This window comes from Melanostigma gelatinosum (assembly GCF_949748355.1).
Source record: "Melanostigma gelatinosum genome assembly, chromosome: 12".
Classification (NCBI taxonomy): domain Eukaryota; kingdom Metazoa; phylum Chordata; class Actinopteri; order Perciformes; family Zoarcidae; genus Melanostigma; species Melanostigma gelatinosum.
In genome coordinates this window covers 8,223,241-8,250,242 of record NC_136645.1, presented here as the reverse complement: position 1 = coordinate 8,250,242, position 27,002 = coordinate 8,223,241, and the positions used below count along the sequence as shown (strand labels likewise).

General features: G+C 43.7%; 1 protein-coding gene across 2 annotated transcripts in view; it reads left to right on the top strand.

The window, feature by feature from the left end:
• ank3a (ankyrin 3a) overlaps positions 1-27,002 on the top strand; it is a 111,646-nt gene that overhangs the window by 66,290 nt on the left and 18,354 nt on the right. The window contains exons 8-36 of one of the 2 annotated variants that reach the window (XM_079280328.1): positions 537-635; positions 747-845; positions 1,414-1,611; positions 2,088-2,186; positions 2,314-2,412; positions 2,530-2,628; positions 2,737-2,934; positions 4,335-4,433; positions 4,715-4,813; positions 5,750-5,947; positions 6,182-6,280; positions 7,181-7,279; positions 7,414-7,512; positions 7,647-7,742; positions 8,843-8,915; positions 12,186-12,309; positions 15,874-15,976; positions 17,441-17,550; positions 18,380-18,412; positions 19,353-19,577; positions 19,812-19,966; positions 20,348-20,559; positions 20,773-20,980; positions 21,363-21,459; positions 22,580-22,808; positions 22,904-23,029; positions 23,322-23,444; positions 23,975-24,001; positions 25,458-25,539. In XM_079280328.1, coding sequence (XP_079136454.1) covers positions 537-635; positions 747-845; positions 1,414-1,611; positions 2,088-2,186; positions 2,314-2,412; positions 2,530-2,628; positions 2,737-2,934; positions 4,335-4,433; positions 4,715-4,813; positions 5,750-5,947; positions 6,182-6,280; positions 7,181-7,279; positions 7,414-7,512; positions 7,647-7,742; positions 8,843-8,915; positions 12,186-12,309; positions 15,874-15,976; positions 17,441-17,550; positions 18,380-18,412; positions 19,353-19,577; positions 19,812-19,966; positions 20,348-20,559; positions 20,773-20,980; positions 21,363-21,459; positions 22,580-22,808; positions 22,904-23,029; positions 23,322-23,444; positions 23,975-24,001; positions 25,458-25,539 — 3,607 coding nt within the window. The remainder of the gene's footprint in view (positions 1-536; positions 636-746; positions 846-1,413; positions 1,612-2,087; positions 2,187-2,313; positions 2,413-2,529; positions 2,629-2,736; positions 2,935-4,334; positions 4,434-4,714; positions 4,814-5,749; positions 5,948-6,181; positions 6,281-7,180; positions 7,280-7,413; positions 7,513-7,646; positions 7,743-8,842; positions 8,916-12,185; positions 12,310-15,873; positions 15,977-17,440; positions 17,551-18,379; positions 18,413-19,352; positions 19,578-19,811; positions 19,967-20,347; positions 20,560-20,772; positions 20,981-21,362; positions 21,460-22,579; positions 22,809-22,903; positions 23,030-23,321; positions 23,445-23,974; positions 24,002-25,457; positions 25,540-27,002) is intronic. The other variant, XM_079280329.1, reaches the window with a different exon arrangement.

Here is a 27,002-nt window from a genome sequence, read left to right as displayed (position 1 = left end):
AAGTTACACACTGTGTTCATAATATGTGCTTCACTCTTGCTTAAATAATTAAGCTTTTTATCATAGGCAGAGTAGGATTACTTTTTATTTACTGTGCTATTTACATTGTAATGCAAGAAAGGGTGCCGTTAAAAATGTGTTTGTTTCCACATTATTAGACATTAGCTAAGCAGAGTCAACAGTGGCCCGTAATTATATGAGCTGGTGTGTGAAGGAGTGTTTGTGTTTGTGCTGCTTTTTGACACTGATTACAGGTTCAGGTCTAAAGAGTCATTCTACAGCAGTGGAGATAAATTAAACAATCACGCTGTTTTACAGCTGTTGGCTTTATAATAAAAGCCTATGTACCCTTAATAAGCAGAGCGTAGGGTTTGTATTACAACTTAAAATAAAAGATTACATGTTATATATCTAATGGATACATTCAATTTAATTGTAGACTTTTAAATGCCAGTGCATGATTTTGTGCAGATAATAAACCATTACATTTAAGTTGACGGCTGAATCATAACATCGGTCTCCTCTTTGTTGTTTAGAATGACATCACACCGCTTCATGTGGCTTCAAAAAGGGGCAACAGCAACATGGTCAAGTTGTTGCTGGACAGAGGCTCCAAAATTGATGCAAAGACCAAGGTGAGACCAATTCTTCTCAGAAAGCTCAAAGACATTCAGAAGCCCACGAGGCTGATTTTTTTTACTCTTCTGTGATTTATTTACACCTGAGCTGTCTTTCTCCTCTTCCAGGATGGTCTGACACCTCTTCACTGTGGGGCGAGGAGCGGGCACGAGCAGGTGGTAGAGATCCTACTCGACCGAGGAGCTCCTTTCCTCTCCAAGACCAAGGTAGCTACTGGGACGATCAATTTAGGAGGCGCTGCTTACCTCAGAATAGGAAAGGGAACAAATTCATGTCACATGTTTGTTTTTCTCTGACTGCTATCAAACAGAATAGATCACACTTCACTTGAAACAGGGTACACATCGCTAATAACTATGTAATACAGATGTTTGTATAGACTAGCTTTCCTCAGCACATAGAGCTATTTGACATCTAACCAATCAGATAGCAGGTCTGTTGTTGTTGCTGTAGTGTTGTCGCATTGTCTCCATAAGGTCTGCGCGACCTCTCCAGAGCAGCCTGTCTCCGCTGCGTAGCCCCACAGTTTGACCGCGCGGGACGACCAGTGTAACAAAATAGACATTGTTGTAATGGCCTCGTTATAACAATGCTTCTGTAACCTTCTCAACAACTTCCTTCACAGTCTGTCTGTGCAGCGCTTGGCCGGCCACGTCCTAACTTACTGTGTCTGTCTGTCCATTTGTCCATGTGTCCGTCTGCGTGTGTGTTTGTCGCTGCCTCTCTCTTTCTCTCCCCCCTCCTCTCTGTCTTTACCTCCCCCCCCCACTATAGAACGGGCTATCACCGCTCCACATGGCCACTCAGGGGGACCACCTCAACTGCGTCCAGCTACTGCTCCAGCACGACGTGCCGGTGGACGACGTCACCAACGACTACCTGACGGCGCTGCACGTTGCCGCCCACTGTGGTCACTACAAGGTGGCCAAGCTCATCGTGGACAAGAAGGCCAACCCGAACGCCAAGGCTCTGGTAGGGGTCTATTAAAACGACTCAACATTCAGTGTGTCCTACTAAATGTTTTTGCTTGGCAAAAAAAAAGGTAATTATCTTTCATGAAGAATAATGAATTCAATTGAAACAAATATTTGAATGCTATTTGACAATTGCATTATGCAGTTTTGTGTTATAGCAGAATGAGCCATCCATCAGGCTTTACTGCTGCACTTACTGTCTGTGATGGTTTGAAAGGAGAATGAGACACTAACTAAGGGGTACAAAGTTTTCTAAAAAAAAATTATTTCAAATTCAAGAAGGGATTCATTCATAATTTGAGAAGTAGAATAATTAAGAGAGAAACGGTTTCTTTGTCACCTTTGTGGTTTGCAAATAACATTCTCTTTACCACCCATTTACTTTCTAGCAAATAAAAGCAGTCAGTCATCGACATCTTGTGACTGTGGAGAGATCATCCCTACCAAGCCTTTTCTCTGTCTTTCTGTGTGCAGAACGGTTTCACTCCGCTTCACATCGCCTGCAAGAAGAACCGAGTGAAAGTGATGGAGCTGTTGCTTAAACATGGAGCCTCTATCCAGGCTGTCACTGAGGTACTGAGCACTATTTTCTGCTTGACTCTACCTGTGAAGTGGTTTCTTCAAACTGCGCTGCACTATCTTATACATTGTGACTTGCTTTAATAGAGCTTGTCTTTGTTTGGACTTGTTTTGTCTCCAGTCTGGTCTAACGCCCATCCATGTGGCAGCCTTCATGGGCCATGAGAACATTGTCCATGCACTGACACACCACGGAGCCTCACCCAACACGACCAATGTAGTGAGTGGATGAATTCATAATGCACTGTTACATGTTAAAAGTACATGTGTCTGTTAAGTCCCACATCATCGCATGTGAAGAGCTCCCACTGAAAACCGTTTTCCGTGTTTCTTCCAGCGAGGAGAGACATCTCTCCACATGGCAGCCAGGGCAGGTCAGGCAGACGTGGTCCGATACCTGCTCAAGAACGGCGCCACGGTGGAGACCAAGTCCAAGGTGAGAACACTGAGCCTCGTTATCAATCACTGTGTCGGGGAGAGAAACAAAATGAAACAAAACCAGGATCAAATACTGGGCCAAATGTCACTTTCTTCTTCTCCGCAGGACGACCAGACAGCGTTGCACATCTCCAGTCGGCTGGGGAAGGTCGACATTGTCCAGCAGCTGCTGCAGTGCGGCGCCTCTGCCAACGCCGCCACCACCTCAGGCTACACCCCCCTTCACCTGGCTGCCCGCGAAGGACACCAAGACGTTGCTGTGATGCTGCTGGAGAACGGAGCCTCGCTCTCCTCCTCGACTAAGGTGGGTCCGATGGAGGGTCGTCATGACGTCATGGAGTTGGATGTCTCGATTTCCTCCACACACACACACACACACACACACACATCTGAAGAACCAAGCATCACAGAACAGATCATCTTCATTATTTCAGTGCCGTGTCTCTCCACTAGTGGGCACCAGTTTGCAATAGTCTCCATGATGCTTGTCTTGTTATGTTCATCAGTCAGAGTTTGTTGCTGCTGAAATATTCTGTCACAACAAAAGCGTTGATAGAGACCAAAAACCAGCGTATATACAAGGCTCAAACATGTTAAGTCACACAGAGGAGTCACTTGATGTTTTTCGCGCTCACATTCAGGTCAGTGGCAGTATTAGTGTTGACCTACTAATGTGAGACAGCACTTAAGTGCTTAAGTGCATATAGGTGCAGCCCAACATGGACGGATGATGTCAGTTTTTGGTGGTGCTGGTTGCACATGTGACTAATTGCACGGATCGAGGTCAGAAAGAGATTTAGAGTAGACTTCATGGAATTGATTTGTGCATGTGTGTGCATGTATGTTGCTGTGGGCTGTCTTTGAAGGTGACCTCCGTCAGTGGAACAGATTAATGAATGTTAAACCCCATGGTGCCAGCGTTCTCTAACACACACACACACACACACATCTTTTGGGAATTCACTTGTATCAGCTGTTCGACAGTTGTTCGTCACACGAATCTTGGAAAAGAGGTGTTGTGGGATGGAAACCATGAATTGATCCATTTGTGATGCTTATGAAACAAAAGTGCCCGCATTTGAAAACATTTAAAACTAGTCTTTTCTAAAATGACCCTTTACCGTATGAGCTGTAAGAATATTAACCAATCACACAAATGAGGTCATGTGTTTCAGAGCGTGGAATGGGAATCTGTGGGAGTCACATTCCTCAGGAAAATATGACCTAATGTCTTAAAATATCTTCACGCACACACAGGAAGGAAGCCAGGATTAACATGATCACATTATTCAACAGACATTTATAGATCTGGAATACACAAGGAAATAGGGGCCTTTGCCTTCGTTTCTCAGGGTATCGCACACCTTATTGTTAAAACTAACTTAGTAATGCACAGATAACAGTCATTTATAGATCATAGCAACGAATATTGCAGGACAACAATGCCTTTGAAGGATAATATCAGGGGTCTAATTTCATCCAAAGAAAAAACAAAGTGGACACTGAACTTAACCATCCAGATGAGCTATTTACAACTGTGTGAGAAACTATGTTGTTATGAGGAAGAGCTTCACCCGGGCCAGCAAAGGCTGACCCAAAACAAAGTAAATATTCACTTCCTGTTTATATATCCGTCTCTGCTCCTCCTCGCCGTCTTTCCACTGTCTTTCATTTTGTTGATGTATTTCATTCTGTGTTCAGCAGAAAGGGTTCAGTCCCCTGCATGTGGCAGCAAAGTACGGCAAGATGGAGGTGGCCAGTCTCCTCCTACAGAAGAGAGCTCCGCCTGATGCTGCTGGAAAGGTGAGATGTCTTTAAAGAGAGGGGAGGCTTAGTGCTTCCTCTAGCTGCTGCTTCCAGATTACAGCATGAAGTTTTTCCTCTGAACTGTCTGCTGCACGAACTATCTTTCATCAGTTTGATGTCCATCTCCCTTCATGTCTTTACATTCTGTTGGTTTGATGCTTTCATTTTACTTATAGGCGTGTTTGTGCATACGTGTGTTCAACTTCTAACCTGGTGATGTGTTGCATGTGTGTGTGTGTGTGTGTGTGCGTGTGTGTGCGTGTGTGTGGGTGTTTTAGAGTGGGCTAACTCCACTGCATGTAGCCGCTCACTACGATAATCAGAGAGTGGCACTGCTGCTGCTGGATCAGGGAGCTTCCCCACACGCTGCCGCCAAGGTATCCACACAAACACACATCAACACATGTACTGCAATGAATTCATCTGGCTTGTGCCCTCAGCTCCATCTCAGACCATTAACAATGTTCTGTATGTAATGTATGAAGATCTAATGCTCACCCATCTTCTCCCATTCCGTCCGGTCTCGTCTTTGACGTTGTGAGTGAATGTGCGGCTTTTTATCTGAAATCACTCAACGAGCCAGAACTTACTTATTTATTTGGTGTTACCAATAAATAGAGGAAAAAAAGAAAAAAGTTACTGCTCTTGTTGAAACGTCTGACGGACACAAACACACATGCTCGGTGACATATGGTCAGGTTGTGACGTGTCTCCGGCTTTGGCAGTCTGTCTAAAGTATGAGCAGAATGGCAGAACTGCCAACCAAATTATGGCAGGAAGTGCCTGATTTTTGGCTGGACTGTCAACTGCAAGCGGAGACAAAAGCTTGTGAAGCTAGTTTATCCTTGCTTTCTGTCTTCTCTTTTTGTCACTGTCTCCTGCTAGCTCTCTCTCTCTCTCTCTCTCTCTCTCGCGCTCTCTCTCTCTGTATCTGTCTCTTTTTATTCCTTCGTCCCTCCCACACTCTCAGTCATTAGCTTCTCCCTCTATAAATTGTGTGTAATTCGGCTTTGTGCAAAAGTTGGTGTGCTTGGTCTAATTTGAGGGCTTTTGGGATCAATCCTTAGGAATTGTCTAGAAGTGTCCACACACTCAGATGCGAGCAGTGCACGATCACAGACTTGTAGCAGAAGCGCGGTGCATGCGTCGCATCTCTGTACTAAAGACAGAATGATCTGACATTGTGAAATTGCAAAAACACTGAGCATAACAAGCCAATTTCTATTACAATATAATAGATACAACAATCCATTAAAGTGGGAGAAGAGCTCAGTCCAGCCTCCTAACCCCTGCATCTCTTTGACCTGCCTCAGAATGGCTACACGCCGCTCCACATCGCTGCCAAAAAGAACCAAATGGACATTGGGACCACGCTGCTGGAGTACGGCGCCGACACCAACGCAGTGACGCGACAAGGCATCAGCCCCATTCACCTAGCAGCTCAGGAGGGCAGCGTGGACCTGGTGTCCCTGCTGCTGACCAAGAACGCTAACGTCAACATGTGCAATAAGGTAAAATCAGTGACAGCGCTACAGTGTGTAACCAGCTACTAGACAATAATCCTCGATACTACCCCTTGCTGTTATCACCTTAATCACCATTTTTAGAATACAGTTAAAGACACTGTCGACCACTGGATTCCAGCATCTTGTTTACTGAGAGAGATAGCATGTTTCAGTCTCATGTGCTTCCACCATAACACATTTATTTTGTGTATTCACACGTGTTTCTATCCTCATACCCAGAGCGGACTTACACCACTACACTTGGCAGCCCAGGAGGACAAGGTTAATGTGGCAGAAGTCCTTCTCAACCACGGGGCTGATGTCAACCCACAAACGAAGGTAAAGGTTTCTCAGCTCGTATACCCACAAACACACACACACACACACACACACACTGTAAATACACACACAGATAAGGGTCTTCAAATCGCTTTTTACAGTTGGGGTTTGATGCATAACCTTTCATTCACACACATCATTGACTCTATGATTGTCTTCGTGTTTTACTCTGTAGTTTTAGTCTAGTCATGGCATTAGAAAAATTCTCTGGCACACACACACACGCACACACACACTTGGTCCGCAATGATCTCGGGTGATAGATAAATAAAGGATTGATACCTGAGAGGAAGGTGTTCATGTCTTTATGGGGGCACATACTGCAGCACAGACACACATGCTCTTATATTCAGTCACAGTCTGTCAGTTACATTCACTTACACACTCTCTCACACACACACACACACACACAGGCCCCATAACAGGCTGCTCACGTTCACTGAGACAAACCTGCAGCAGTTGAAGGTTGGACTTACACAAGGTTATGTAGTGTGTGTGTGTGTGTGTGTGTGTGTGTGTGTGTGTGTGTGTGTGTGTGTGTGTGTGTGTGTGTGTGTGTGTGTGTGTATTTGTGCTGACAGGACACTTGTTTATAGCAAATAGGTTATTCACTCACTGATCTCATCCATTAGCATTATGCACTGTACTCATAATTCAATGAGGACGTGAAATATGATGCAGTTTTGAAGTTATATTTATAATCAAAGATGGCATGCTAAAAATACAGTTTTTTTTCTTGCACAATTATTCAAAATTCTTTTAAAAATGCACTGTTATACAAACAGTTCTTTCAGAAACTGTGACTCAACAAGATGAGGCCGCCAGTCAGCATGCGTAGCTGTATTTTCCTCCCCTTTTCATCTCCTCGCCCTTTCATGTCTGTGTCTCTTCCTCGTGCAGATGGGTTACACTCCGCTGCACGTGGCCTGTCACTATGGCAACGCGAAGATGGCAAACGTCCTGCTGCAGAACCACGCCAGAGCCAACAGCAAAACCAAGGTAGAGAAACACATGTTCGCCCACCTACACACACTCGCACACCCGGTCTTATGTTACTGTTTTTGTGTCGATTTTCTGTCACATTCAGATTTCATGCAATTTTAATATGACTGTGTCTGTGTGTCTCTGTCTAGAACGGGTACACTCCTCTACACCAAGCAGCTCAGCAGGGCCACACCCACATCATCAACCTGCTGCTTCAGCGCGGGGCCACGGCCAACGAGCTCACCGTGGTCAGTGCACAAACACACAGACACGCACACACACACTCCACCAGAGCTGAAGCGTGATGAAACACTGAATGCTCTTTTGTGTTTTCTGTTACGCCTCCCTGTGAATACCTTCCTGTTGCTCTCTCCCTGGTCAGAATGGGAACACTGCACTATCAATCGCCCGTCGTCTTGGATACATCTCTGTGGTGGACACTCTGAGGCCCGTGACGGATGAAAACCTGACCACCATGGTGAGGCTCTTGTCTCTCGGCATCTCGTATGATTACATGCACACAAGCTCTAATCGCATCACCAATGAAGTTTGAGCTAATTTAAGTCTGATGAATATTTTTCTAAAACTTGGAAACGGGTTGAATACAAGAGCCAGCCTATTGCAATGAATGCATGTGACATTGAGGTTAATTAGCATCGTTGAAAAGTTGTTCTTGAGGTTTTTTAGAACCCAGGCAAAGCGAGACCGAATATAAAAACATCCTAAAAGTGAGGATTCAGCATCCTCAGTTATGCGTGTTTCATTACATTAAGGCATCTCATACTTTGCATACATTTATTCATTCAAACATATTAAAGTCGTTCACTTTTTTAATTGATTTCCTATACTTTTCCGACAGCAACGGATTTTTATTCATTTCTAAACTGTATTAAAATCAACTTGAAACTATTAGAAAATCAATCTCAGCAACCACCAAAAAGCATTGCAATCAGGAGTTAGACGGCAAAATAAACAAACTAAAACTTGGACGATCTGTGATAAATAGTACCTTCGAATGTGCTTCAGAAAACGGTCTGGAGTATTTGTCCCTGTTGGACTAAAACATGTAAAACCACTATAGTGCTCCTTATTGAGCAGCTGTAGTGAACTGAGCTGGCAACAAACTGTAAATGCAGTGATCGAATGAAACCTGCAAATAAGCCAGCAAGTAAGTCAGTAAGTCACGCTGGTGTCACATGTGGGAAGGTGTCCTGATTAAGAGAGAAAGAGGGCTTAGATTGGAGCTTAAAGTTTCTCCTCAAATAGCTCAGGTCACTAATAGCGATCTGTCCCACACACGTGTCTGGGAGAAGGGCGGGGGGGGAAGAGAGGCAGAAGGATACTGAGAGGATTCTGCACAATCAGCAGCAAAGTGTATTAGTCGTAACTGTTTCTATGCACAGTGAAGTAACTTAAAGATCAAGGGTGATTACATCATTGTAACTCATATTTTCCTTCTGGAACAGGTTTAAAGTTTCAGGGATTTATCCAGAAAAATGTAATATGTTTGAGAAAAAAATAATTTATTTTGGCAAAACTGAATGTTTCAGTTGTCCATCTTTTTTTCCACATTTACAGAGTGCATCAGAAAAACACAAAATCAATGTCCCAGAGACCATGAATGAGTTCCTCGACATGTCCGACGATGAAGGTATGTGAAGAATGCTCAAATTACTGCTTCATTCTACGATGTTTCACACATTTAGTACTAAAATTGCATTGATTAATACGTGCAAACCATTGCTGTGACTTCACGATTTGATTACAAAAAAAGCAATGTCGATACCCTGCATGATTTCCGTACACTTGTGACTGTGCTATGTGATGTCGTTTCGCATTAACATGCGCATGTTTCACTGTATGTGTACTCAAATCACACAGTCCGGGCAAGACATTCTCAATGAGGAGTCTTTTTCAGATGTTGATGAAGGTATTTGTCACCAGTTTGCCTCCACAGCTCTGTTTGTTTGCTTCGCTTTAACAGAACACAATACAGCAGAACTCACCTGTCTCATTGAACAGCTGTAGCCGAATCCGTTCTTGGGTTTCTGGCAGGAGTCAGTGTCCTGTTTCTTTTTCGCAAACTGACACTGCCGATGTTATTTTCGCTGCAACTTGAAAGCACATGTGTTATTTTTAACTACTCGCACATCATAGAGTCTCGTACTGCGTGATCGTCCTCATCGAAGACACTTTGCGAAGTGTCATCCGCTTGAAATCTCTTTGAAGGAGTTGCTGTGAAATAATGAAAACAAGGTCAATGTGACTCACTTTATGTTTTTATTCAGATGAGACAGATGATGAAAAAGGCCTGCATGCATTCAATGAAACTATCGTGTCTCACTTTATGTAAACCCTAATCAATTACATAACAATAATGATGTCGTTAAGCTGTAGGTGTAAAGGACTCTCCTGGTGTGTGTGCGTGTGTGTGTGTGTGTGTGTGTGTGTGTGTGTGTGTGTGGCCTGCCTGTGCAATCACATGCTCATGACATGCTTTCTATAGACTACTACTTGTTGCCACTAATTGTGCCGTCTTTAGAGATCAACTTAACTCCTTGTTGTGCTCTTCTGTCTATAGTATTGAGTCGCACACTCCCTCACTGGCCTGAGAGGATATTATGACTACAGTTGGTGTTGTGTGTACTGAAGACACCTCTTGCATAAATGTTCTAAATGTACTTGTGCAAGTTTTAGTCATTGTGTGCAACATGTAGACGGAAGAGAAATGTTGCTCAAGAATTCTTTAAAAAGCAAAATGATGGTGGTTATTTCATCATTATTCTAGCCCCACTCCCAGCTTGACATGCAGCCAGACTTCCACCATAGAGGAAGAAAAGAACAGGAGGAGTGTCCAGTGAGAGTTCTCCTCTTCTCTCCGTCACTGTCTCTTCTGCGGAGGTTCCCAAGCATTTGCTCAAACAACCTGTCAGCTGACTCTGCTCTCCACAGAGAGAGGGTAAACACTTTCAGTGCGGCCCCTTGTTGACTCTCTTCAGCCGGAGTTTGTTGTGGATATGCTGGGTTATGCTGAGCCAAAGGGCGCACCGAGACTTTCTCTCTTTAAATCCCATCAGATGAGCTTTTTGATCCGCCTGCAGGAGAATTAACCCCCGGTGTGGCCGCGGATGGCAGATTGCGTTGACTTCTACTCTTTCATCCCAGCGATGTGCACTTGTCAGCACTTAAAAAGAGCTTGAATTGTGTGTATTTGCGGAGAAAGATGCGGCAGAGATGTGCGCACCGGCGGCAAACAAGTTGGTCTGAGTGGAGTTAAGTGCGTGGGGTGAAGAGTTTCCATCAGCGCTTCCATCAACAGTTTCCATCAGCGCCAGAAGCACTGAATGGACTACTTGATAGTCCTCGATCACCTCGCACTGGATTTACTCTTCATCCTGGGGACGTTTTTAACGGAGCTTTAGAAAAATAGAAATAACCCAGAGACATCAGAAGAGTTGTGATCAATATGGCTGCGTTGAACAAAGGTCAGTCCTTGTAGCATCAGATGAAGTTGAAATGGTCGTTCTTTTGTGTTTTGAAGGCTGCGGTGTAAAAAATAGAATAATGGGGGGGGGGGGGGGGGGGGGGGGGGTGTAAGTGAGCTTGAATAGGACGGTGATACATTACAGCACCGGGGAGCCAATAATCTCCCAGTTGTGTCAAGTCAGACAGAAACAGCGAGAAAAACACAGGAAGTTAGGTGATCTGGAAACATTTTGCAGTTTGTCTTTACTCTCATGTATATTGATTAATACAGCATTGTCTTCAGAATAGTTGAGGGTATTTCTAGGATTAGGAAATGAAGATGATAAAGTAAGCAGAGAGAAACTAAAGAATTTTCTTGAACTCTTGAATGCATTGAACATCATGATATTTTGTCAAAGTATTTGGCAGTGCATATGACTTTTCTATAGGTCTATACTCCTGTTGTAGACAGTACAAGTTGGTCGTTTGTGTAATAACACGAAGGGAGGTAAAGCAAACCAATTGAAGCACATTAATTAACTTAATTTAAACTTTTAATATTCCGTTAACATTTTGCGTTGGGGAGTTAATTTGGTCACGTGGTTCCGTGAGAATAACAGGTGTTCATTTCATTGTTTTGACGAGGTTTGACGACCTAAAAATCTTTTCGCCGACGGTTTTATTTTGAAATGTGACACCGGAAACGCCTCCTTACCGTTGTCATCCAGCTTGACACTGGTGCTGGTGTCTGATCGGAGTGCGGCAGTATTGAAGGCAGGGGGAGGGGCTGCGGTGAAGGAGCACAGTGTTGCAGGCAGGACAGAGCCGGACATGAGGGAGAAGGGGAAACACAGTAGCCGCTCCGCCGGCTTCATTGACCGGCGTGTCATCGTCCACCGGTCCGCCGATCGAGGTGCGGTGCGGTTCTGCATATGCTCTGTTCATTGTGCTCATGCTTTTTGGTCGCTGTTAAACCCTCTGCGCTCCGTCTGTAGAGTGTTGTGAAAGGAGCTGCGTGTGGTTTTACAGGAGAGATCCAGATATACCGCAAAGTGGCTTTGCTGCTGCCTCTGATGGCATTTTGCCTCTAAAACATGATTATTGTCGAATCTCTAAAACAGTCAAGCATCGGCGCTGCGCAGTCCTCCAGCTTCATGTTGTTGTTGTTGTTGTTGTTGTTGTTGTTGTTGTGTCACAGCCAAATGAATAGACAAAGTTGCAGTGGGCTATGCAGTTGCAGTGATGTATGTTGGATTAAACAGCAGAGTGCTTTAGATGAATGATCCAAGGCCTCCTCTAAGTACCATGATCAAATAAGTGAGAGACGTCGGCAGTGAGGGCTTCTTTTTCTTCCTGAGGTGCCGCATCACCTCTATTTGCCCGGATTGGTTTATGAAGTTAACAGGAGGATTTTATGATATCATCCCCCCCACCCCCCCACCCCTCCCCCTACCAGGTGAGGATGCGTTGACCGGGGACACGGACAAATACCTGCGGCCTCAGGACCTCAAAGAGCTGGGGGATGACTCTCTCCCTCAGGAGGGGTACATGGGTTTCAGCATAGGAGCCCGCTCAGCCAGGTAAGCACCGGCCATTTATATTGTGAATGTCACTGATGTTCTCTGGTGCAGTGCTGATAGCCGTTTGGTCCAACTTGTCCGTAGAATATTGTGGCCAGGTTATGTTTGTATATATCTGATGTTGATGGTGTGGTTGCATCTACGCATCAGATATGGTGTTGTTGGACTGAAACAGATCATATAATGTACAGCCCCACAACACACACACACACACACACAACAGAATAATGGAAATCGCTGGAGAAAGCAGCTGGAAAGTTGCCATCCAATGATTCAACCTGACAAAATGATTCAGCGGTTTATGTGGCCTCAGTCAAAGCCAGGCAAAGATTACAACTGGCCCATAGTGTAACACAAGAGATATAAGCTGTATCTTTGAACTGTGAGGCCTTTGATACTCTCCGGGAACAGCTGCTCATCGAGATTCGGCACAGGCCTAACTACAGTTTCAGATAGTGAACAAAGTATGGAAATCTGTCAGGCTCTGGCGAAAACACATTGGCAGCACACGGGACAAGTGCTGTGCAGCCCCAGAGTGTATATTGTAGCCACACGGACAGAAGGGTGATGTACTGTGATGGTTATATTGATAAAAACAACGACACCAGCTGTGACAGAAAGCTGCTAACACCAGCGGGTCGCGAGAAAAACATGGGAAACAGCGAATTAAATGGAGATATTCCATAAACAAGCACGTTTGACGAGCCCAACGGGTCGTTTACTGGAAAGACATTTGAAGTGAATTGTGTGAATTGTTGTTGGGAGTTCAAAATATCTCAATTATGATCGTTAAGAGGTTTGGGACCACATTTGAGGGTTTGAAAACTGCTGTTTTTTTTTACTATTGTTGACAGTTTATTGGTATTTAAGGGTACTACAGAGAAATTATATTGGGAAAATAATATCTCCATCTGCTACAAATGAGAGCTACATACTTGAACTGATCCTTTATGCTGCTTTTGTGTAATGCATATGAAGTAGAAGAATATTAAGCTAAAAAATTATTTAAAAATTGTTGAGAATTATTTCTTCGTGGGTCAAATGTTGTGAAATCTTGTATTTTATTGATCAACGAACGTATGATGAAGTTCTTTCCTTCTCCTTACTTTCTGTTTATGACATCGACATTGCATGGTTTGCTTTTTGAATGGGCTGCACACACACAAACACACACACACACACACTTAACTAGTAGCACACCACCATGCAGAAGCACAGCATCAATGTCGTATTGGGGTAAAGAAATGAAAGCCACATCATGCTTGAATGTCTTCAAAATGCTTCGCTTTTCACTCTTCTATTTTGTTCTTTTCCTTGTTTTCCTGCACCGTGTCCCTCATTCTAGCCCTAGACTCAGGTAAGGACAGAGTAGTAGTTGTAGAAGTAGTAAGCATCATTAGTCGTGAATGGTGTGCCCCCCCCCCCCGTTCCCCTGTGACCCATAAACTGCTGTTTAACCCTGTTCAACCCTACACCCATTAAAACCACCAACCCAAACCACGAGTCATCCATTGACCATCATCCAGTGTTGTCGTCATTCTGTTTGTGGTAACAGGTTTGTCACGTTCTTGCTGTCACGTGTTGTATTTTTGAGATCGTCGCTCCATTTAAGCTGATCACCATCCATCGTGTTTTCTAATCCGTCTTAAAAAAAATATATGTTTTTGATGCAGGTGTGGAAAAGAGGCAATCGTTCTTGAAATGAGAGAATAAAAGCCACATTGTGTGTTGCTGTTTTCTTGCAGACTTTTCTTGGAATAATTCGATAACTTTTTGAGGTGGCTTGTTCTTAAGTGCCACTTATAATATATATATAATATATATATATATATATATATATATATATATATATATATATATATATATATATATATATATATATATATATATATATATAATATATATATATATATTATATATATATATATATATATATATTTTGTCGTGCCACTGGGTGTAACTTCCAGGGATCAAACATCAGTTTCTCAAAAATACGCCCCTTTTATCCCCTCTATTTACATGTGGAGTAATTGAAGATTTATTCAGGATTAACGTGGATGTTAAATCACGGTTTGCAGAGATGGAAATTAACGGCCTGATATTTCGCTGGAAGTTTCCTCCATTTAGATGGAGGACAGACACAGGCGCAGGCATCAAACACACACACACTGATGCATTTGCGCGCACAATGACACAAACGACTGTCCACACAGTTGCCTTCCTAAAAGCACAGGACCATTGGTGGTGCCAGGCCGGGAAAAAATCCAGTGATTTGGATAATATGAACGAACATGACGAGCAGAAATAAATGACAGACAATAAAGAGGACAACCAAGATCATTAGGAGGCACAGAAGGACATTGAGAGGCTTAAGTGTTTTTGGAGGAGAGGAGGATGGACAGACTGAGAAAGAGGAGGAAGCTGTGAAGAACAAACAGAGTGTGTGTGTGTGTGTGTGTGTGGGGGGGGGGGGGTAGCATAGTGCTGCCATGCCAGCGAGTCCATTCAGGCCGTCCAGAGTTGCTTGGTAACTTCGATGGCGGAGTAGGCAGGCTGTGCTGAATAAAGGGCTTCTCTCTGCGCTGAATAGTGTGCCCACTCAATCACGCTGAGCTCTGCATTCCCCCCCCCTCCCCCCTCGCTCACCCGTTCTCCCCCCTCCGCACACAGGACACATCAGCACACACACGTACAGTATACAAAATTAGGCTTTTGTCGGTGGGATCGTATCTCCTCGCAAGCCCCTCGTAGTGCACAAACGCACACTCATCATAAACGCCGTTGGTATGCCCTTAACAAGTGCGCACAATTTAAATGTCTGTATCGTGATTGTTCTAAACCCTGTAGCAAAAAAACACAGCACAGAACAAAAAAAAACAACCTGAAAGGAATCTACGGCACCGCATTGAGCCCGAGAGGCTGCAAAAACAGGCACACGTCACCGCGCGCACAGCCATAAAGCAGACTGCAGCAGGACGGATAGAAACGACCAGCTTCCCTTTTCATATTCCTGCTGCTCAGAAACGGGTCTAGGTCAGCTGCTAATCTTAGAATAAAGCGGTGTCAGTCTTCAAGCTCGCGTCGCTTGAGACACTTTTGAGCAGATCTCGTCTCTTTTTTTTTTTACTGTCGACGCAGGAAACGTGCCAGCGAGCTGCGCGTACTCTCCCCAAATCTGTCATAGTTCATCATTTAGACACACTTGGTGACCTCTGTGTTCACGATGCGCACCAAACCACACCTCTGAACAGCCGTCTGTGGTTTCTTTCAGTCTCTTCCTCTTCCGCTCTATCTCTCAATGCAAACAAACTGACCTCGCTCACATTTCCATCTCTGAATAACCTGCTGCAGTTTCTTATCTCTGTCAAACTGCGGCTCTGAAGCCTCTCTCTCTCTCTCTCTCTCTCTATTTTCCACTTCTAACTTTTGGACTCTCTCCGTCCAGTAAGTAAAAGAGACCTGGTTCCCTGGAGGTTGCATGTAGTAATGGATTCCTTGCTTTTTGTTTTATGTCGTGCTCCCCTGCCCGTCACTTTTCACGCCGGGTTGCGTGGTAACATGTAGCCTCCGCTCCTTCAGTTCGGATAGGTCCAACACACTCAACCGGAGCTCCTATGCACGGGACAGCATGATGATCGAAGAGATTCTGGCGCCCACAAAGGACACGGTAAGATACATTTCTTGTCTTTCTTTTCTTTTCTGTTTTTTAAGCTTCAGTGTCTCTTCTTCATCTAATTCCCCCGGGGATCTTTCTGCCAGTGGCCTGGTGAGAAAAAGCACGCTGGGTAGAATTAAATCAGGGTAGCTTTACTTGTGTTGCACAAAGGTCATAACGCAAGCAGCGTTGACGCCATGCTTTCTTTTTGCCAGAGTGCTGAGGGAGAGTGTATAGCACCTTGACGAAGAGTCTATTGAAACCTAAGGGCTTTGGGGAGGCCCCTCTTTGCTTCCTCACGGAAGAAACGCAGCGCTCTGCAGAGCTCGTCTAGCCTGTCCGGCGCTTGTTTTGGTGGTCAGGAGCAAAAACAGAAACTGTAACCTCTTCTCATAAACAATATTAGGGACATAACCGACAGGTTCATTGACATCATTACCCAAGATCTCGAACTATACATGGCCGAAATACGCACTTTCCTCAACTTCTGTAACAAAAATAAGCAAATGTTTTGGACTTCCAACGGGCTTCCCATTACATTGGTATCATATCACACTGAAAATATACATGAGGTCAAATCATTTTTTCCTCCACGGTGGTCCGTTCATCGTTGTATAATCTGCTGGATGAAGTTTCAGTTCTTTAGGATTTGTTTGACTAAATTGTAGAACCATCTAATCGTCACAGAGATAGGGTCATGTTTCCTTTTGGTGGAAATTCAATCGTTGAGTGAAACAAAAGCTCCATGAACTCATTCGTCTGGACGTCAAGTGTGACTTCTGAACTGTCTCTCTTCTCCCCTAAGCTTCAGAGTGTCTGTAAAGACATTTCCTACTTGGTTGACCCACTCAATAAGGTAGAAAGAGTTCACGGACGTCCGACTCATTCGTCAGTTTTGTTATCGTCGCTTGTGGTTCAGCTTCCATTGCTCCTGAGTTTTGTGTGTTTGTTTGTTTTGGATCTATGCCGTTCTCATCTCATTCATTCGTGCTGGTCTGTGTTTTGGTCGTTCCCACGTTACTTTCAGTGTACTTGAGTTCTCGTGATTCGATGTTCACATACGTCATCATTTATTAAAGCTGGTCTCCGGTTCCTAGTTTTTCCAGGCATTCATAGTTGCCGGATGTGACTTTTGTACGTTTCAGTGTAGCACATTCACCGTGTTATTTGTTGTGTCTTTTTGTCCTGATCGTGGCCAGTTAAAAAGACGTACATGTTATCAGCTCATTGCCCCACACCATGCACGGTAGAGCAAAAAGAATGGAGGGTGATGTGGTGCAATGATTCATAATGAACCCTTTTTTGTCTTCTTGGTTCGCATCTTTTCTTCCATTTAAAATTGTTTTTATTTTTGTCCCTTTTTCCTCCTCCCTCATTTTTCCCCCTCATATCTACCTGCCGCTCCTAATCCTCCTCTTTCTCCGTCTCATCTCTTCTTCCTCGTCTCTTCGCCTCTCTCTCTCTCTCTTCTCCCAGCACCTGGCCGTGACCAGTGACTACAGCTCTGAGTGTATGCGGCGCTACAGCTGGACTCCGGACACCATGGACCACAGCCACAACACTGTGTCCAGTCCCATTCACTCTGGGTAAGACCAGCCGCACTGTCTCATCCGATCAGTTTACCAGCGTGCACACACACACACATATATATACCCTACATTCAAAAGCTGACATACACACACCATGCACAATCACATAACTACTGCATACATAACACATTTTCTATGCTCACTGCACACACACCTGGTGTATTGTATTCTGTTCTCCGCTTAAGAGTCAATATTCAGCAAACCCTGCAGCACTGATGCAGACATGATGCGGAGCTGTGGGCTTTCTGCAGCGCTGCTATTGTACACATTACATTACAGCAACAAAATACACAGTCCTATCCTCCAGAAGCTCTCGTGTCACACCACAAGTCTGAAGACACGGTCCAGATGTCGCCCTCTTGTTCGCTGACATCAGCTCTATTTCTGTCATCGCAGAAACAAAGAGCAGACTCTGTGTGAGCTCATGGCACAGTGGCTCGTGTGTTTCATTTGGATCAGATTTCGCTCTCATTCGCATACTTTGAATATATGACATGCTCTCGATGAATGATGCTGTCTTTGTACAGAAGCTAATGCTGAATTTGCTCAGAAATGAAATTCTGGAGTGTGTCATGTCCAGTTTTGTTTGACTCATTCTTAGGCCTTGTGTGTTCGTCCGTCTTTGTATTTGTTGTTTTGTTCTTTGTAATTCCGTCCTCAGTGTGTCTTGTGTTTTCCGTTGATTTCCCCCCTCTGCAGTTTTTTTAATCTCTCCTTCATCTTCAGTCGTTGCTACAGATCCCAACAGTGATTGTGAAACGTTGATACTAAAACTAGGTTCTGGGGGTTTGCCTCCTGCATTGCCTCCATTGTGTTTATTTTGCAGCCTCTCCTCCCCGCTCCCTCAGTATGACTCCAGGTGATGACTGAGTTCGCTGCTCTCACCCGTGATGCCGCAGTGACGTCACTCTCCCTCCTCCACCTCTGTCTCCCTCTCACCTCGACACTCTCTCTCTTCCCCACTTGGGCCTTCTCTCCTCCGCTCTGTGCTCGTCTCATCCGTGTGGTCTGGCGTTTCATTTGCACTGCCTAGATATTAGAAGTGTGTAGTCAACGTGTTTTGGTAGTCTTTTCATTGATGTGCCATCTCTCTTCCTCTCGCAGCGCACATTGAAAATACATCTTGCTCATGACTTTACAGGGATTCTGCCACGTCCAGCATACAGGACAGAAAAAGCAGCCATACAGTACATATCACTGGTAGTGTAAAGAACAGCCATGTTTGGCTTTAGGCTTAAGGGCTGCTCATAGAAAATACATCCTACTCCATCGTAACTCTTTACTTGTGTCAATGACTATATGGGATGCCAGAACCTGCTCTTTATTTGAAGACGCATCACATATGAATCACATTAATCCTATCTTGGGGAAACATCTGTGCAGGTGTTTAAATATTTGATCACCTGGTGCTGATCACCATTTGATGCTGCTTTAGAGGAACTGAAATGTGGCAACCGTCTCACCTTCAGCCTCAGGGTGGAAACGAAACGTTCTGCAACTTCGTGAGCACGCTGTTTAGTTTCAAACTGTTTTAATTTTCTAAATTGAGGGAACTGAAGGTGAGAGCTGCCAACTTTCAGAGCTCGAAGCATCTTTTTTCTTCTTCTTCCTATCGTTCTATCTCTTGCTCTTTCTCTATTTTTGTTCTTTTCTCTCTTTTCCTTACTTTGTTTGGGTGTACGGTGATCACAGCATGGGAATCGTCCTCCTCACTTGTGTCCGTGGTAAAGCTTCCTTCTATCTTTCTGTCTGTCTGTGTCTTTTCCTCCTCTTAACGTTGCTCCTTTTACACCTTGCAGGTTCTTGGTCAGCTTCATGGTGGATGCCCGAGGTGGCTCCATGAGAGGCAGCCGCCACAACGGCATGCGCATCATCATCCCTCCGAGGAAGTGCACGGCGCCCACGCGCATCACCTGTCGCCTGGCCAAAAGGCACAAGCTGGCCTACCCCCCACCCATGGTGGAGGGAGAGGGGCTGGTCAGCCGGCTGGTGGAGGTTGGACCAGCTGGGGCTCAGTTCCTCGGGTAGGACGCTTGGGATTTCTTTTTACTTTGTGTTGATGAGTCTTCAGCAGGCTAGTGGAAAAATCTGAGATGTCTCCTGATATCAACTTAGAATATCATGACTCATGAAATGGTTATGGATTGCCAGTGAAGCTAATTAAGTTATTTTATATTATTAAAACCTCAAAGCTGCCATAAAGTTCGGGGTTTCTTTTACTTATTTGAGTTTCATCGAGTTTCTATTTTCTCTTTCAGTCCTGTGATTGTGGAGATCCCTCATTTTGGGTCCATGCGGGGGAAAGAGAGGGAGCTGATTGTGTTGAGGAGTGACAATGGTGACACGTGGAAGGAGCACCAGTCTGACGCCAGAGCAGAAGACCTCTTTGAGCTGCTTACGGGAATGGACGAAGGTAAAGGAAAGGTTATTCCGTGGGCTTTTAACATTTACCAACGTTAGTTTGTACAAAGACAGTTTTTGTGTCCGCAGTGAATGGATGAAGGTGAACTGAACCACTTAGGAAAACCTACACTACATAACCCAGGGCTATATGTCAGCTGGTGACCTAGAAAATCTAACTTTCCCTCCAGAAGCAAGTTTTTCACTCTGCTTAGCCTATTTACTGTCCTGTTTTGTAGCGACACTGGCCAAAATGTCATACCTAAATAGTACCTAACATGGACATATACTTATAAAGTCAGAGCGTGTATTTCGTGACTTCTTCGGAAAGAGACAACAACCACTAAATGTTGCTTAAAGATCACATTCATGAGAGTAACATTTTCTGCCACAGAGCTGGACAGTCCTATCGAGTTGGAGAAGAAGCGCATTTGCCGCATTGTCACCAGCGATTTCCCTCAGTATTTTGCCGTGGTGTCGCGGATCAAGCAGGAGTCGAACCACATGGGTCCCGACGGAGGCATGCTGTCCAGCAGCACCGTGCCCATGGTCCAGGCCTCGTTCCCACAGGGGGCGCTCACCAAGAAGATCCGCGTTGGCCTGCAGGTACGGCAGGAATCTGTTTCATGACTCGGCTGTTTCTTCGCAAATACTGTCCACTGGCCTGTTATATATTTATGTTCCTGACCTATTTGTGGTTGAATATTTGATTCCGCCTGTCGTGCCCTGGACGCTTTTATTTCATAGAAAGTTCAGGAAACGTTTGACCGACCATTTCATCAACAACCTTTTCCTCTGTCTGCCCGTGTTTCTGTTCAGGCCCAGCCTGTGCCAGACGACATGGCGAGGGCGATCCTCGGAAACAGAGCCACCTTCAGCCCCATCGTCACTGTTGAGCCGAGGAGGAGGAAGTTCCACAAGCCGATCACTATGACGATCCCCGTCCCGCCTCGATCGGCAGAAGGCCATCCCAGCGGCCACCGAGGCGACGCTGCACCCTGCCTGCGTCTGCTCTGCAGCATCACAGGCAAGTAGACCTGAAGATAACTGGAGCACGACAGCACTGCAGCATTTCCTCTCTCCCAAATGCTTCTGCAGGCCGAGCGTGCAGTTATTTACGACACATACTTTGACAGTCATTGTATCCTTAGATGCTGATAAATGTGTTAAGTGACACCAGCCGTCGTTGGTCATCCATTTATTACACATGAAACAGGGTTGTTGACTCAGAGTCACTATGACTTGAATAGCCGTGGGCACATCAGGAATACTTTGATGTAAAAAAAAGCCACCGGTCGATAGAGGGAAGATGAAGCGCTGAGCAGATAAAAGGATGCGGATTACAGAAGCTCAAGCTCTGGCAATTTTGAAAGGCAGTGAGCTCATCTTTTGGCCCTTGTTCCACGCAGGAGGGACATCCCCAGCCCAGTGGGAGGACATCACAGGGACCACACCGCTGTCCTTTGTTACCGATTGCGTCTCCTTCACCACAAATGTGTCGGCCAGGTGAGACTCGTACTGAACTGCTCTATTTTTATAGCGTGCCATGTTGTTTGATCACGATAAAAAAAATATTACAACCATTTTTTCTGAAGCGGAGTAATTAACACTTAGTTGCAGTTCTTGTAAAATATATGAAATGTATAATTTTACCATTTGGATAAATATCGCACTTCACTGTCGTGTCCTCATAAAGTCTTGCTTCTCTTATCTTTCTTGTAGGAATTAAGTACATGTTGGTCCTGTTGGTGATCTCGAGACGATTAGGCGTTCAAAAAATAATAAAGTCATTCTTCAAGCAAAACTGACCGTAATCAGGTTTAAAGGGTCTTTGCTTTCTGAAGTTGCAATGGACTAAACGATTCATCGAGAAAATGATTGACAGATTAGTCGATAATGAAAATAATAGTTCGTTGCAGCCTTAGTCCTACCACTCTGAAATATAGATGTAAATCCACAGGAGTTTTTAAATCGCTGCCAGAAGGCATCTCAGTGTGCCTCAAAATGGTGACAGTGCAGTACCAGGAAGCAAGGAAAAGTTGGCAGTGAATCCCAAAATATATCACAAGACAAAAACTCACATTACTGTCAGTTGGCAAAATTCAACTCTGGACAGCTTCATTTTTCTTGACTTTAGCGTGTTTTCTTTTACTCCACACATAAGCAAGTTCCCCACTTGCCTGACTACATGTTATTGGCTGACTGGTACAAAGTCATGTTGACCACACATTGTTGAGACTTGCGTCGAAACTGACCTCAGCAAGTGAACTTCTTGGTTATAATACAAAAAAAGTAATGAGCCGTCATCCTAACTAGCCTGGGATCATGTGGCAAGTGTGCAGCCTGATATTAACTGAGCACCCTTTACTACACAGCTGTCACGCGCTTGTGTTCACCCTTCAGAGAATAAACCCAGCTCGTTTGATTTGTTGCTCGAGTTTCAGTGTGACACAAAAATGTCTTAAATGTGCAGCGCAGAGTTCCAAACGTTAAGCTGTTTTAAATCATCCTCATATTAAGCTAATTGTTGACTTGGCTCACTTCCAAATTTGTCGTTCTTTTTTGTGTCTCCTCTCCTCTTTCCTTCTCTCCTCTCCTCTCTTTCCTCCTCTCCTCTCCTCCACAGGTTCTGGCTCGCAGACTGTCACCAGATTCCTGAGACGGTGAGTCTAGCGTCTCAGTTATACCGGGAGCTGATCTGCGTGCCGTACCTGGCCAAGTTTGTGGTGTTCGCCAAGATGAACGACGCTATTGAGGCTCGGCTGCGCTGCTTCTGCATGACAGACGACAAAGTGGACAAGACCCTCGAGCAGCAGGAGAACTTTGAGGAAGTGGCCCGGAGCAAAGACATCGAGGTGGGGTCGTGTGTGTTCATGTGGATAAAAAAAACGAATTGAAATGCATTACATCCATTTCATTTAACCGCATGATGGTCTGTAAACTTCTGTAGGTTCTCGAGGGCAAGCCCATCCACGTGGATTGCTATGGCAATCTGTCCCCTCTCACCAAAAGTGGGCAACAGCTGGTTTTTAACTTCTTCTCCTTCAAGGAAAACAGGCTTCCTTACAACGTGAAGGTATCAAATGTATCCCTCCTCTCACCCTCTCTCTCTCTGCTAGCTTTTACTGTCTATGTTTTTCACTCTGGTCTCCTTTGTAAATGTGCCTTGCTGATTACATCATGTAAGAAATGTCAGATCATCCTCTAGTAATCAGTCGACATTCATAGCAATTGTGATTTCCTTCAAAGCTACACACTGGAAAGAAGAAAAGCTTTTTTCCACATTTTCCACTTTGCATGGTCGTTCCTACATTTCTTTTTTTTGTCACGGTCAACTTATGATGCAATCCTTTTGCTGTCCGCTGCAGGTCAGAGATATGGGCCAGGAGCCATGTGGCCGCCTCTCCTTCCTGAGAGAGCCAAAATCCAGTAAAAGCCTTCCACAGGCTGCCATATGCAATTTGAATATCACACTGCCAACCCACAAGAAGGTAGGATCACCATGTTTGAATAGCTCATCCTTCCAGGCCATCTCATATCATCGACATGTAAATTAAATTAAAACACAGAAAGCGATGTTGTCCTGACATCAAGAGGAGCCATTGAAGTTCATTTGGTCTAGAAATGACTGCCTGCTGCTCGTGTCTTTTATTTGTGTTAAAGCCTGTGCCAGTCATAAGACCCCACAACGTACACATGCAGCCGCACATGCACATCGTGCTTTGTTCTATTGCCTGGCTCACTGTGGGTACATATGAATTATGCAAAAAGACGACTCTGTTTGTTTGTTGTGGTATCGATTGATCACAAGAAACTGAAACTTATTTTTGCTTTTGCTTTTTTTGATTTTGCTGATTATTTTTGTATTAATCCCATAGATTTATTCTGATGCCGTTTGTTGTTTTTGCTGCTCCATTTTCATCCCCTGAATTTTATTTCCACCTCCCCGCTCATTATAACGTCCCTGCTCTCCATTGTGTCATCTCTCTCCTCTCCTGCAATGCATCTTGGATTACCACAGGATATGGAGTCTGATCCTGATGATGAGGTAAAACAGATTCTTCATCATCACATGGAACTGCTTCTTCTTTGTCGTCCTTTCTGTTGGCTTTACTGCAGATGCTGTAGTAAAAATGCGTGTCGCAGATATTTTGTCTCCGTACGGTACCTTGGTGTGAAAGATGCTTCGGACTGCATGTTTTTTTTTTACACAGCTACGTGATTTCTGAAGTGACCCCATGTAGTGCATGAGTGGAAGTGGCAGTTGTTTTTAATCAGCAAGGATTTATTAGTTGTTTTATTCATCCCAAAGTGCAGTGGAGCCAATTGCCGTGCCACACCTCCGCTTGTTTTCCATCTCTATCTTCCTTTCCATACATGTCAAACAGGAAATCACCACGTCTCCATCCGTACAGTTAACTCATAGAAAGTTTCTCACGGGACTATGGTCAGCTTCAGATGAAACCATGACTCTTATCATTTGTCTACTTAGTCATTGTTTTGTTGTTTTTGGGGTTTCCCTTCTTCACCCTTGTCCTTGGCTTGTTTGCAACAGAGAACACAAACTCTCTCAGCTGCATGTCAAAACATGTATGGGAGACTTTAACCGAAGGAAGATGAGGCTGTTTTTATGTTTGAGTACTTATATTATCGTGGCCACGTGTGTTATAATACTTCTACATAAATATATTGACCCACCCGACGGACAAAATGTTGATATTGGACAATTCAGAAGGTTATTAAACCTAGATTATGTTCAGTAACAGCGTTTTTTAATGTTTAGTGACTATAACAACTAAAATATTCCAACAATAACTGCAGTATGATTAAAGTATGGTTAACTCTTGTGCATCCCTTAAACAACAACCAAATATGCATTCATTTTTAGATATATGTTTACATAGTGCTCCGTAATACAGCAGCAATAACCCAAGTAGAAACCAGTAACATGGCATGTATTTCAATCCCCAGTTTTCTCGTGTGACACTTTAGGAACTTCTAAAAGTATTGAATGATACTGTAAATTACGTAATCCAGAATTGTCCAATATAAACTTAATTTTTGGAGACCAGGCACAATTTGTATCACTGTCCTAATATTTAAATGAAACAATTATTACTATTATTTTTGATTTTAGGAAGGTGTACCGTAGCTTCATGATAAGAGAACGTTTTACACACCGTAACTAACTGGAAGTTGGATTTTGCCAATGCTGACCACAGGCCATACAGACAAAGCACATTTTGTCTGAAGCTATGACATTGAGAAATGCAGTGAGTGAAGAGATGCATTACTCTCCAGAGGAGGCACTACAGTACACCTGCAGTGTCTCCTGTACTAACAGCATGTGCTGATTCACTAAAAACAGGACAGTTTTCGTGCACTGAGGTATCTAAATTAACAAATTAACATTAATATTTAGACCTAATTCTGATAGATCAGAATCTCACTTCACCATATTTTTTATGTTAAAGCATCTTTTGTTCTTTTTTTGTTTGTTTCAGACTGAAAAACCAGAACGACGTCATACCTTTGCCTCCTTAGCTTTGCGTAAGCGCTACAGCTATTTGACCGACCCAGCAGCGAGTGAGTTTCCCATTTTTACTTGCATTCAATTTTTGATTGATTTCAGATGTTAATGTGATTTTAATTAGTTTTAGTGTCTAAAGGTCCCTCTATACAGTGTACATATTTTCATTCATACAGCCATAGTATAGAAAGAGATCTACCTGACAAAACCTGTTCATCAGTCATTTATTTTATTCACCTGATACATACTCTTTGAACATCTGTCGTTCATCAAACATTTGCATGGTTTACTGTGTGTTACGCTTTGCTTACCCACTCCATGTTGACCGAAAGTCTCCCTGTTTCAATTGTTCTGTTATTTCATGTCTGTGGAAACACTCAGAATCAATGTCTGTCTGTCCATTTATCATTTCCACCAAACAATGTTTTGATTCATGTTGAATAAAAATATTCTTTTGAATTGTTCTCATTTGTTTAGTGACCATTTCACTCTTATTGGCTTTATGATTGTGTGCGGCTGTGTATATTAATGTGGTAACAGGTTGCACTTTACATTAACTTGAGTTATCCTTCATTTAGACTGTGCTAGAGCAAGCATTTTTAGGGGAAGTCTTCATAATGCATACTATGACACAGATGTTTTACAAATTTTGAGATACTGTCTGTGTTTTGTTTTATTATTCCAGCCTTGTCCATCCAACTTTTTTTATTAAATAAATATGTCGTTCTCAATCAATTCAGTCAATTCAAATATGACTTAAATTGCAGGGAATGCTGGACAGGCATGAATGGCTGATTTACTGTTATTTTTTTGTAAAGTGCAACCTCATATTTTACTTTAAGTCATGCCCAAACAAGTTAAGTGAATCTTTTTTGTAATGGTATACACTTGTGGGGTCATCTCTGGCATTGAAAATGAACCAAATGAACACATGTCAATCAAACATGTACAGTAAAAGGCACTGTTGCAAAGAGGCAAATAGATTAAGCACATCAAAAGTCAATGGAATTGTGATTTTTAGTTATGTCATTTTTGTCAAGTCGACCACATGTCAAACATCTTGTTCCAATACATGCTCTGTCCTTTATTGGGTGTATCTTGTCACTAGTCAATGATTTTAGACCATCATTTGCCATGTCATCCTGGGTTTTTAGCTAGGGGCCTTTCTTACAATTCCTGTGTAAACCTTTGTCTTGCTGATGTGAAGATGCTGTTTCTGACTGACTCAAATTTCTCTTTCTGGTTTTTATGATTTATTTCAACTTATTTTTTCTTTACATTTTATGTTTCCTTTTTTATTGCTTTTGATTTAAATTATTGTTGAAGAAACATCTGATCGAAGCTCGCCGAGAACACAGCCTTCTAGCTACCCTCACAAACCTGTCTTTTCAACGAGATCTTATCAGGCGTGGTCGCCTGTTCCTGTCGCCGTCCCTGGCCAAGCCAAGTCTGGGTTTGGCTCCCTCTCCAGCTCGTCATCCAACACGCCCTCTGCCTCTCCATTAAAGTCTGTCTGGTC